The sequence below is a fragment of the Zonotrichia albicollis genome, chromosome 19 (assembly GCF_047830755.1).
Source record: "Zonotrichia albicollis isolate bZonAlb1 chromosome 19, bZonAlb1.hap1, whole genome shotgun sequence".
Lineage (NCBI taxonomy): Eukaryota > Metazoa > Chordata > Aves > Passeriformes > Passerellidae > Zonotrichia > Zonotrichia albicollis.
This window is the reverse complement of record NC_133837.1, coordinates 9,407,639-9,421,269: the sequence shown is the minus strand read 5'-3', so window position 1 is coordinate 9,421,269 and position 13,631 is coordinate 9,407,639. Positions and strand designations below refer to the sequence as shown.

The window sequence follows — 13,631 nt, the reverse complement described above, 5'->3', positions numbered from 1 at the left end:
TTGTTTTGAAAAAACACCATCAAATTTCATACTCTATTATTTTTGTATTATTTCACAGTCCAAATAACCTGTCACAGTCTGAGCTAGCAGAACAGCCAATATCCCTTTTGGAACATTTCTTTGAAACGTTGGGTAAATTTTTATTCTTGGAATTTTCATTAAAAAGTGCTAGGAACTCACAGAGAAACATATCTACTTTTTAACTTTTAGGTGCTTATATATAAGCTTGCTTCTAGAAGCTTTCCAACCACTGCAGTAATGAGATGCCTCAGGATCTAGGGAAGCACCGAGATGGATTTTTGAAGGCACATAATGGTCTGTGTTACTATTTTGAAGATTCAAAGGTTGCTATTGCTGCAGGTGGGGAAGTGTATAAATTCACAGCTGTGCCTCTTCCATACTGTTAATGAATATAAAGGAGATCCTACAATTCTCCATTTTCAAATTCCATAACCAGGCATAACTAAAATGTCCTTAAAACTTCTACAACATGAAGGAAAGACTCCCTTGCTCCAGGAGACAACAGGCTGTATGATTTCATCTGAAAAAACAGTGATTCTGCTAAAGCACAGAGATTCAGAAATGCAGAGATGCTCTGTGCTGACATGGCTCAGTCTCTCCTGTTATAAAAAGCCATGACCCTCCAAACAGTGCACAGCAGTCAGCACTGTTTTCATGGCTAAAATAAGCTATAAAGTCAGAACACATCTGCCTTTGTATTTTAATTCTGTATTTATCTGTGTTCATACAGTAGCCTCTTATCACTGTGAGCTGCAACATCGAGGGCAGTAGGGGGAGCTCCCCCTTTATTTGTCAGGGTTTGGGTACTTTTAAGCAGAATATCAAAGTAAAGAGAATGGAAAGAAAAAAGAAAATAGGAATCTTAGAATACAAGGAACAGGTCAGACTCAGAGCCTGGTCCTGCAAACATATCTGACTGTGGAACCCACCAGCCTGCAGAGACAGGGAATTAACAGCTCCACTCAAGCCTTTAAGTATTACAAGTGGCAGAAAATATTTACTGGATTAGTACAATATAAATTCAGAGCAGCAAAAACACTCATTGGCTCTGCTGAGCAAACAGTAATGGTTCTCATGCTGACCCTGCTGAAATTAATGGGAATTCAGCCTATGAGAGATATTCTGGCTGCTCTCAGTGTCTGTGAGCAGTGCCACAAAGCACTTAGGTAAGAGGCCACAGGTGTTATTTCATGGCAATTGCTCTACAGGCAGACAGTTATTAAAGCCCTGCAGGCAGCAGATAGAGAGGGCAGCTTGAGCACAAGTAAAATCTTCATACTCTGGCATTCCAATGAAATTGCTGCAAAGCTTAAATTTGATGGCAAGCCTATCCCTGGCTCTGGCAAAGCCCAATTGCACGGGGAAAGCAGCCTGGACAGCAGGGACTCAGCACAGATGCTGAGGCAAAGTCCTTTAATCCACAAAAGACCAGCAGACAAAGCAAAGCTCTCCATAAATAGCAAGCACCACACCTGCCCAGTGTTCCACCCCAGACACAGGGGAAGGAGCTCCTGCAGCACCTCCAGCATGCTCACCTCACTTACACAAATCTCCTCCACCACTTCCCAAGGTCCCGCTGTCAGTGAGAGAGCTCATCCTCACCCACAGCTCCTGCTGCTCAGCAGCTGCAGGAAATGAACTGTTTTCCACAGGTACCCATATCTCATGAGGTTTATGCAGCTCCAGGAGGAAACAAGGCTTGATGTCCATTTGTAGAGGAACACAACACTTCTCATGTGTACCATGCTAGAGTAAACAATGCCCTGGTTTATGGAGGAGAGAGGCCAAGCTGCAGAGTTTAGATCCAGGGGCAGGAGTTTCTCTATCAACCTGTCACAGAGCATTTAACACTTAGATGTTTGGGATTTTTCCAAATTCCAGTATTTAGCTTTTCATAGAAATCCAACCCTGGATATGAAATGCTCAAACCAACATCATCAGAGGTCAACTCTGATTTGATGTTGGTTCTGATTTGAACCTGTTGCTCTTAGATGTCTGAAACCTCAGGATTTAAATAAATTCAAGGCACTGAACCACCAAAAAACCTTCACACTATACCACCTCTATGCAGCAAACAATTTCATCACCATACTGTAAAGGCAGGCATCTTTAAGACAAATTAATTTGAAATCTCATAAATAAGAAATATAGTAAGGCATTAGGACTGTAAAGCTTGAATTTAAACATTTGGCTTGCATAGCTAAGAATAGCATAACTTCATACTCTATTACTGAAAACCCCACTGGATTTATAGTAGCATCTCATTTTGCTCTATTAATCTGACTGCCCCAAGCAATTGTAATAGGCTGAGATGTCAAAGAATCATATTTATAATCTGTTGCTGCCAAGACAAATTGCTTTTGTTTGATAATAAGCCTGCTACTCCCCTTGGGATGTGGCTGCACTAAAACAACATGGTGGAGGCTTTCCCTTCTGAAAGGCAGACATGCCCTTTCTGAACTTCAACATAACCAATTTAATTTTTAAGGAAAATATGGCAGGTAGCCAAAGATGAATAAAATTTCCATGCTGTGAGGTGAGCAACAGAAACAGTTTTTCTAAAGAGATGCTGTGAAAACATGCAGCACAGTGTCTTATCAGAAATAGATACAGCTGCTGCTGCTTGGATGATAAACACTTAGCAGTGAGTCTGTGGAAGTGTTGAAATGCTAATGATGCACTAAGGGAGCTCTAGGTGATGCTGCAGAACTGGGTGATTTCTCTGCCTCTGTTCACAGCTACATCCTAACAACCATCACACAACGGTCTGGACCCTGCATGCTCCACACCTGGGCCTTGAGCTGCCCTCAAACTTGGAGTGCAAGGTTTGTCCTGGTCACATCTTTGCAGGATTAAACCTTATGATATGAACACAGGAATTAGTTCCCACAAGGTGAGCAGGATGAAAACCCCAAGGCCTCCTGACTGATAACTCAATATTCTCTCACTGTCTCCTCAGTAAAGGAGATGCAGCTGCCCACTCCATCACTGGAGGTACGTGGACAAGGGCACAATGACCACAGAAGAGATGTTCTGGGTCATTTCTATCCCTTCCTGATCATATTTTGTGCAATCTTTAGACTGTGAATTACAGAAGACACCAGATGATTTACAGAGCTTGTGTCTTAAACTAGAACTCAGTTTGTTACAGCATTTTCTGCTCAAGGAAAACCCCATGCAGAGACTTTAGGGTCTGGGCACAAATGGAATAACTTTCCTCCTGGGCTTTTAATTGCCTTCTCTTCAAACACATCAGTGTCACCTTGGATGATGTCTCCAAAAATATTGATGAGAGCAGCTTCTCACTGTAATTTTACCTAATTATACACTGTCTTTGGCTGCCACAAACTTTAATTAAAGGTACTGTGGTTTTATGTTTTTGCATCGTTATAGCTTCATAATAATCTCATCATAGCAGACTCTCCAGAGGCTCCTGCTGGAACCACAGCACCATCACTGGGACATTCACCCTGTCCCCAAGTGAAGCCTCTGGCCTGTGACATCCCTCCAACACTTTAGAAAGGACACACCACGTGTCCAGAAAAGATGGATTATTTCACTACAGGAAGTTAGAAAAGCAATCAGCAGCAAATCAGCTGAAGTCCCTCCTCACTGTTTTTTTTGCCTTTAGGCTCAGCTCTAAAGCATAACAATGTCAAGGACTGTTTCCTTGGAAAGGAGGTGGTTGGAACCACCTGATCTTAATCTTCAGGGTTTGCATCACCAACCTGTAATTAACTTATTTCCTTCCAATACATGACCCTAAGTATCCTAACAACATGGATTAATTATACCTTTCAGATGCCTCAAGAGGAATTTAACATTCTCCTAGTAGAGAAATGAAAGCCCAAGGGCTTCCTAACTCCCTGAGGTAAATCAGTGGCAGAACCAGATAAGAATCTGAAAGTATCAAACCTGGGCTCTGTCTGTTAACCACAAAGCTACTCTTTATTCTGCTGTATTTGTCTTTAAACCACAGCACTTTTATTCTGATAAAAATTAGCAGTAAACCAATGTCCAAGCACCTATGGATGCAGGAACTCTAGCATTGCTCACCATTAATGCATGATGAGATGCAAAAAAAGGAAAAATATCCTGGCTCTGTTCCCAGAGCTGCTCTACTGTCACTACAAATAACCAGAGTTAAAAGAGAGGATATCTTTGATCATTACATTTTCTGCAACCAGAGAAACATTAGTGGAACTGAACAAGATTATTTTAAAGAAATATGCACATACCTTTGATTGCAAAAACTCCGTGACAGAAGTCCTTAAAATTGATTCTTCCCAAATCATTTGGGTCCAAGTACTTTGCCAGTTTTTCCACCTAAAATAAAAGATGATAAAATATGTGTTGAGTCTGGTGTATAGTCTGTTGCTCTGATACAGTCCGTATCTTCTACAGACGACTACAAGTTGAAGAACACTCACACTGTTCACTTGCACCACCCAATAAATGGTTCTGCAAGGAGAAATCATGCCTTGCATGACCTTGGTGCTGACCAAGGCATGTGCTCTGACAAAAACTTCTTCAGCTGGGACACATCAATCCTGTCCTATGGGGATCTCAAGAGGTTAATAAGGGGAGAATCTGTGACTTATCCTCTTACCATAGAGCAGGGTGCTGACAGAATCTTCTCTGGCAGCTCTTGCCATGCATTCAGCTCAGAGGAACTTAAAACCTTGGTGATTCTCCACCCCTCTATCACAAGTTCTCAGGGAAGGAGAAAGGACAGACCAAGATGTGCACAGCCCATAGCAGTCTCATTTCCTAAATAATCTGGATTATAGGAGAGAAAACCCATTGGGCACTTGGAATGAAACCAAACTTCCTTGACACAGCAGAGAATATCATTTTTGTATAGGAAAATTAACAGTATGAAAATATACTCATGTGATGAGAGAATGGTTGTGTCTAGTACACTGTCACAGACACATTTGGTGAAAAACCCTTTCCTTAGGATTTTTTTTCTCCTGAGAAGCTGACAGGCCTCAGGAACAAAATGTAAACAATGATTATCTGCTGCTGTGGAATGCAATGGGTGGATCTGGGATTGGTCCATGTTGGTTGTTTCTAATTAATGCCCAATCATAGTCCAGATGGCTCAGACTCTCTGTCCGAGACAGAAACCTTTGTTATAATTCTTTCTTTTTCTATTCTTACCTAGCCTTCTGATGAAATTCTTTCTTCTATTCTTTTAGTATAGTTTTAATATAATATATATAATAAAATAATAAATCAAGCCTTCTGAAACATGGAGTCAGATCCTCATCTCTTCCCTCATCCTAAGGCCCCTGTGAACACTGTCACAGTACCCTGTGCAAAAAAGCAATGTATTTACTCCTCATAATCTCAGCTTCACAGTTTAGTCTCTCTGATCATTATTCACTAATAGAATGAGAATATACTGAATTTAAACACAGTCACCAAATTAGTACTTGCCCCAAAAATGGTCTGGCAAATTTTTCAGGAAGGTTTTGGGATAGAGGAAGAAAAGCAGCCTAGAATGGAGAGGCTCTTGTGCTATCTAGGAAAAAAAAAAGGAAGGGAGGAACAAGTAGCCAAAGAAGAATAAAGCGAGAAGCAGACCAGTCCAGGGAGGTGAGTGCACACCTGGACCCACAGCTGGCTGCTCTTTCTGACAGCCACTCTGCTGCAGCTCGTGTACATCCCCTTGTGTGCCAGAGCCTTCCCTGCAGCGCCTTGCAGGGACCCTCAGCGAGGCAGAGCTGCTCCTGAGAGCTCACAGGCAGCTCCACACAGCCCTGCCCTTGGCTGGGCCCTCAGACACCGAGGGGTTTGAACAAGCTGAGTGCAGGGACAGCAGGGACAGAATCCTGCTGCAGCACTGTGTGAGCTCAGATGTGTCAGCCTGAGCAGCAACAAAAGCCCAGCTGCAAAGACGCAGCAAATGAATCCACATGACCTAGTTTCTCAATTTTCTGGTGTGGCTTTTTCCCACGTGCTAGCAAAACTCCAGCAGCTTCCCAAAGCCCTGCAGATAATTCACTCGTGTGTGCGCATGACACTTCTTACAGGCACTTCTCAGGGCCTATAAATTCCCTCTGTACCAATAACTGCCATGATAAGCCAAAGGGCTCGTTTAGAACATGCAAATCTGGTTGAAAAAAATGAAAAAAATTTTACTCATTTGCAAAATTCTATATCGAATGAGAAAGGCAAAATTTGATCCTTAAATTAAATCCTTTCCCCTCTCATTTTCCTAGGGAAAATAAAACATCAGCTTGTATAGGCAGGGCAAGTAAGGAGCTACGTGATGAGTTCAGAGCCCATGACAAGTTTGACATTTTCTGAAAGCTTCCATATTGTAGAAGGCTTCCAGAGCTCCAGTCCTGCCAGCTGGGCAATAGAGCTCAAATGTTGACTACGGTGTGACTCATGATCAAATTTCCACCCTGGCATCACAGGGAATTACTGTAACCCCACTAATTTAGAGCACCAGAACACACATCTGTGTTTCCAAAAAAAAAAAGCTGCTTCACCAGAAACAGCAGTGTGTGGTTAATGCACCCCAGGCTAGCTGAAAATCCTGACTGAAACCAATTAAGTAGAGACATGCTTGATATGGAAAATCCGGGTTGGTGTTATCCCTGTCACCTTCACAAACAACAATTGTGTTTTAAATTTTAATGCACAGATTCCTGCAGCCAGTTGAGAAGCCTCAAGTCTATTTAATATTGTGCTATAACAAGTGGTGTCACTGGGTGCTCCTGGAGAATCTGGCAATTTAAGTTTATTTCTCAAAGTTGATCCAATAATTTTTGTCCACCAGCTGCTCAGACATTTAAAATTACACTTTTAAAATCAAATTAAATGAGATGTTATATGCCTGGGAGTGTGTATTATGGAGGAACAGAGGATATGTTCACAATGTCTTAAGAGTAAATGAAATTATCACCTGAGCAAAGTGCTTCAGTGTCCAGTTTCCCCTAAATCTAATTTGCAGGTTTTCAGCTGGATGTTACAATGCAAATAACTGACATCAGTGCAGGAGATGATGAAGAATTTACAGAACAGCCTGATGGAATTGATGCCAGCGGTGCTCACATCTTCAGCCAGGAATAAACACAGCTCCCATTGCAGGTCAGGGGATAAAAGGATTTTGATCACCAGGGACTGTGCTTGGGTGGATACTTGCACAGGGTTTGTGTATTAATATACACACACATTTGGTACATAAATCCCTGCATATTTGCACACAGTTTTCAAGAGCCTGCAGGGCACTTGATCATGCTTTTTTACCAATAGCTTTCTGGAATAAGGCAAGAAGCTCTTCCTCATTAATTCCTGAAGGCATTGCTTTAAGTTAAATTTCAATCTGTGGCCAAATAAACTACAGCTACCCCTAAATCTTCTCTGGTGTCCACACTGCATAAGCCACCCTTCTGCTCCACTTTGTAAAGAAATAAAGTCCTTTCCTCCTTCTCAGAAAGGGTTGGTTCCCCACAGTGATTCAAAAGTTGTTTTATTTATTCATTGCCTTGGGAACCTCATGGATTTGTCAGCCTACCTGGCAGGCTGGGTGACACTGAAGCCTTTTTTGCAATCAGCAACCCCCTGGGACTGGGGGAGTGCCCAGCCCTTGGCAGGGAACGAGGGGCAGCAGCTCTGTCCTTGGGATGGGACAGGGGGCACAGCCCAGGTGTGCACAGGTGGGACACGCAGGATGGGCACACTCAGACTCCTGGGCCCCACATCCCTGGGCTCTGCCGTGGACACAGGACCACAAACCCAACTGCTGCCAAAATTCAGTGTGAAATGAGTGTGTGATTGTTGAGGGACCTACAGGCAGCACAGGGAGCAGGTGTGCTCCAGAGTTTAACATCAGAAGTCATCACAATGAGATGGGGCAGTGGTTTGGGCTGGGGACAGACACTCTCTGCACAGAGCAGTCCCCCACCATGTGGGACAGACAGCACAAACAAGGATTGCAAACTCGTTCTTCACTGTAGGAAGTGAACAAAGGCAGGAAAAATGAGCTGCAGGCTCAATAATCCAGCTGGTTCTTTTGGCAGCTGCAAGGGTGTCTCTAATGAACTCTTCAGCAGACATCCAATAGTCAGAGAGAAGAAATAAATCATTTTTCTTTGGGAAACAACTGGAGAAAGGCAAACCTCTGTCCCTATTGTTTAACTGGCCTGGATGAATGGCTGATTACCCTTTCAATGCAAACACATTTCTCCACTGTAACAACTGCTCACCTCAAACAAGGGGCTGCCTCCTGTCCCTGGGGTGTCCCAGCCATCCTGGCTGCCCTGCAAGGGGGTGCTTGCCCTGTGCTGCTTTCTGACACACAAAAAGAGGCTGGGAACACTTGAGGAAGCAGAATGGAAAGGAGGTTTATAGCAGAGGGAGTGGAGGAAGGGGAGAAAACAGAACAAATTACTGACAGACCTCAGAAGAAACTGATTATTTATTGAAACTGATCTTTTCTTGCAAGTGAGCTCAATACAGGGGCACCTGCACTGAACAGCCAAGGAACCCTCTCCAGAGCCCTGGCCAGCTCTTGTGCTGAAGCTGCCAAGACAGCATCCGTACTTTTTCCAGCAAAGATTTTCTGTCTGGAACTGAATGTTGCTTCCATTTGCAGGCAAGAAGAAACTCAGACCTCTATTGACCTCACTTAATTTTCTTCAAAAAGGAAGAGATTTTGTTAACACAAAAAACACTTGTAAGATTTAGAAGTAATTGAGTTCAGAGGGACCCCACACCAGCTCTGTCCACAGAAATCTTGCAGCAGGATCCAAAACACAGCCAGAAGATGCCATTTGAAATAAACAACTTGTCTCAGTAATCTGCCTTCATACTGCAGGAGTCTGCGAGCACGTCTCACCCTGAAGTGCGAGCAGGGAGCACCTGGGAGCTGTGACAAAGGCAACACAAGCACTTGCAGGAAAAGGTCAGGCTGTGCTGTGGCAGTGACATTTGGGCAGCACCTCCTGAGGCAGAAGCATTTGTGAGAAACCTCAAAAAAACAGCAAAAGGAGATTAAACATGTAAATGCCGCAGGGTGGAATTAGAGAGCTTCCCACATGATTTATAAAAGGAGCAGCAGAACTGCACTTGCCCTGGTTTCAACAGATTGGCCTTTCCCATATTGGAAAGGGAGTAAATTTACACCTGGACAGTTGGAATTGTGCTCTGGCTGCAGGGCTGGGCAATGAGATCACCCCGTGTGTGAGAGCCACCCCTTTCCTTTTCACCTGCCCCTGGTTCAGGTGTTCTTGGCACTGATGTGGTACCACATGTTGGAGCTCTTCAGTCAGAAGGGCTGTCTTGGATGAGATGGGATTTATAGATGGAGGGGAAAGCAATGAGATTTCTCTCTGACATTGTGGCATTTCAGGGAAGTAACACAAGAAGAGGGAAATTATTTTACATTGCATTGGAGAAACTAGCACACAATTGTGGTACCCACTGTCATATGAGATGCTGAATACACAGACATGTTGCAGAGAACTGACATACAATTAAAACACCTCATGCAACCAAAACCAGAGAGTTTTCTTCTGTTTAATGTGGCAAAAGGGAGATCAAGTGATGATTTGTTACTAGGTATACAGATTTCTGCAAGCAGGGAACTACAAGCAGGTTCAAAAAGATTGTAGCAGAGGGAAGACATAAAGAGCCATTATCTGCAAAATAAAACTGACCAGACTTCAATTAAAAGCAAAGCACACTTGTTTTATCAGCACCATTGTTTACCCACCAGAACTATAAATTAGGAAGGGTCTGGAACCATAAAAAGCAACTGGAGTCCCTCATCTGAGGCCTTTTGAGAAGGTGAGACACACCTAGAAAATTGACCTAGGCCAGAATAATGGGTTACAATCTGAGCTGCCACCATTTCAGGATGTCACAGGAGATGAGCTGATGCTGTCCCTGAGCCTGACCCTACAGCTCCCAGTCACACATGGAAGGAGTGGAGGCACAGCATTTCAGAGTCATGAGTCCAACAAAGTGCCAGCCCACTCAGTCCTGGCAGACTGTGCATTGTAAATAATTCATACCACTGCAAACAGCATCATGAATTTCCATCAGCTGCTGTCTGATCCCAAAGCATGCAGGGACATACATCACTGCTGGAAACAATGGCTTTGAATTTGCTTTGAATTTTGATTTCAAGCATCACTCATTGCCCCTTTATCTGCGGGCTTCAAGCCTGAAAGTTGGCTTCTCTGTGAGCTGTCTGTAAATAGAAAGAATTGTTTCAGTTTCTGCTTTAACTGTGCACACCCAATTTACCAGCTGGAAGGCAGATCTTGGGACGGTGTCCTAAATGACATAAGCAAATCTGTTGAGTAATCTTGGCCTACGCTTTGAGCAAATTCTTAAATCTGTCAAATCCATCATTTACTAATGGCTGCAATGCAAAAAGCCATATCAAATCCAAGGGAGTCCATTCACTCATCTTCCCTGGGTTTAGCACAACACATGGAATTGCATCTTCTTTCAAATATGACCTGAGTCTAAGGGCAGAAAAATATCCAGCAGTTATCCAGATGGAGAAAACATCCACCATGAGGAGGATGTGAAATGTGAGTCACAAAGGCACAGAAAGAAAGAGGTGGCTCCAGAAGCACTGCAGGTGGCTGAGTGCATTCAGAGGCAAAGGACGCTTCCAGGGCTGATGTGTTAGGAATGCTCTGTGCAAGAAGCACCCTGGCTCAGGTGGGTGACAGATGGTGAGCACAGCAAAGCTGCTGAGGCAGGAGTGGCTGCAGCACACAGGGCAGGGCAGCTGCTGCCCTTCCCCAGGGCAGGGACACAGCTTCAGCCTGCCCAGCACCGCACACGGCAGCAGGGAGCAGAGCAGGGCACCAACAGCCTCCTCTCACCTTCTGGAGGAGCTGTAGGACCCCCATCACAGCCCCCAGGGCAGGAGGGGTTATCCTGACCGGGAGATCCCTGTTGTGGGGAGGGACACGGCATCCAGTGGCCGTGGGGCTGGCACCCAGTGGCCGTGGGGTAATGGATGGCATCCAGTGGCCATGGGGCTGGCACCCAGTGCCCATGGGGCTGGAATCCAGTGCCCATGGGGCTGGTATTCAGTGCCCATGGGGCTGGCACCCAGTGGCCATGGGGCTGGTATTCAGTGCCCATGGGGCTGTGGCACAGGGGGCAGAGCAGCAAGTCTCCCAGTAGCATGATGTTTGATGTTACCAGCAAAGTATTCCATCTGCCTTGGTTTCCCCTTCTTTAGAGTGCTGATGGCAATACTGACCCCACACTCAGGGTGCCCCATAAAGGCAGTGATGCTGCAGTGGAAGCTGCCTGGAGCTGGGCCATGCTGCAGCTTGTGGGGTTTCTCACCCTGTCTCCCTTGCTCAGGGGCTGGTGTCTGTCATCTCTGAATGCACCTGCTGGACTGGACAATGGAACACCAGGCAGGCTGGTGATCTGACACAACACACAGGTATTTCTAAACTGCTCTGCTGCAATTCTGCCCCACTGGGCAGACCCTTGCCATCATCTCGTTTTCAGCATTTTGTTATGTTAATAGCATTTAATTATCTTCTGATGGGACAAAAGTAGCCACACTACTGCTGAGGGAACACATTAGGGATGGACTTGTTCAAAACATTCTAATATGCAAGTGAGCTATGAAGAGAACATAATATTCCATGAACCTCAATAAATGTTTGTGTATAACAGAAATACAGGCAGTGTTAGGAAAATTGATGCTCTGATTTCTGTTCCAGAATGAGAAATGACTTGCAGTCTTTAACACACGATGACACAAACCTAATTTGGGATAACAACAAATACAATTCTTGCTATATATACCCCAATTTTCTAGGTATCATCCTTACAGTTAGCATGTCTAACCACAGCTGAGATCCAAAAGTCATTAGTCTTAAGGAACCCCTTCTCTCACACCATATACCTTCCTGGTTAACCTCTCTACTTACACAACGAAACGTTTTACAACCACAAAGAATCACCAATGAAGTTTGAAACAGAGTGCATGTGAATAACTCTGAATCTGACCTCACTTGAGAAAGGATCATTGCCTCGAATTAAGAAGTTTCAGAATTTCCTCAGAGTACACATCCCGAAGAGACAGTTTACAGCTATAAAAATTACCCTCCCCCATTTTATCTTCAAACCAGAAACCAGCAAAATCCTGGTGAGCTTGTCCTCTGCCAATCTATACCTCTGGATATATCAATTGTTTATATACACAACAGCTCTAGAAGAGTAATTCACGTTTATTTCATCCCTCTTTATGCAATGCAGCAGCTGACAATGAGCAAGTGTCAGAATCATAAGACCAACCTCTCTCTCCAGTCTCTCCCACGATCTATGGATATGTGAGAACTGAGAACCTTTCATTTAGTTATTTAAACAGGATTCCATTTCCCTCCTTGCCTCTGATGCTGTGTTGCAAAACAAGACACTTGGCTGGGCCCACCAATCTTACAACAGTCTATGGGGAATCCCACACAGTCTGGAATAGCATGGGAACAGAGAGCAAGGCTAAAAATATGCCAAGCCATCTGCTCATTCTACAGTGATTTTTTTGTGTTGTTCTGGAAACAAAGGGTTAATGCGTTGAACTGTTTTCCTAAAACCACTGATTCACTCACTTGCTAAAATAAGCGGAGCTACATTAACACCTTCTCCTCCACAGCTATCAGAATTGGAGCCAAGGAAAACAAGGCTGCTGGCAAAAGCTGTGACAAGCTGAAAGAGGCACAGCCCATCATCGTCCTCATTAGCATAAGTCAAATACAGCAGAAAATAGTCAGATCACAAGAGATACATGAGGCAATTGGTCATGTGGGTGCAGCATATTTTCCTTTAAACAAGCAGCAGGGAAATGTTTCCATATCATCAGGGCTTATCTACAAGTGCTGCAGCATGGATTGATTTTCAGTGAAAATATTCTTCCTCTCTGCAGCTTGTAGTGTGTGTGATCGTTCTCATCAGTACATAAATGGAATTTACACAGAATAATGTTTTTCATGGCTTTCAGTTGTGAGACATCAGCCAAGCAGGATCTACTCTCAGAATAATGATCGTGTTTTGTAGTAAAACTGGGGAGAGAGGTGGGGGCCGTAGTGCCAGAAAACACTTTCTTGGTGCCTTCCTTGCTGACACATCTGCATTTTAATTGAGGTGTTATGGTTTGCAAAGAACAAACGAAATACCAAAGGCCAGCAGGAAGGAGCTGGAGAGGGTGGGAGAGCAGAGCAAGGGAGGAAGGTGGGTTACAGGGAGCAGTTCAGACATCAGGGATACACAACGTTCTGAGTCAAACAGGAGTTTCAGAAAATTCACCCAACCAGAGCCAAAAGCCAGTGCTGAAATCCAGGCAGATTTGCAGGCTCCAGACTGCAAGGCTGACACAAATCAGAACAAGGCGCTTTTGTGCCAGCCCTGCGATGGCACTTCACTCGTTCATCTCTCATTCCCAGGTCAAGAACACGGCTAAGTGCAACAGCACTCACAAGATATTGTATCACCCAGTTTTGTCAGCAAATCCTCACAAGGCTGATTTCTAACCCCAAAGTTACAAAGCAAGTGTTACACTTCAGACAGACACTTCTCTCGACTGTGTGCTTTATAGTTATATTCTCCCCTTA

General features: G+C 44.1%; 1 protein-coding gene across 2 annotated transcripts in view; it reads right to left on the bottom strand.

Annotated features, from left to right (window-relative positions):
- The window catches only part of RAB11FIP4 (RAB11 family interacting protein 4), a 115,515-nt gene that overhangs the window by 76,848 nt on the left and 25,036 nt on the right, over positions 1 to 13,631 (bottom strand). For both annotated transcript variants that reach the window (XM_074555177.1, XM_074555179.1), the window contains exon 2: positions 4,260 to 4,347. In XM_074555177.1, the coding sequence (XP_074411278.1) occupies positions 4,260 to 4,347 (88 nt within the window). The remainder of the gene's footprint in view (positions 1 to 4,259; positions 4,348 to 13,631) is intronic.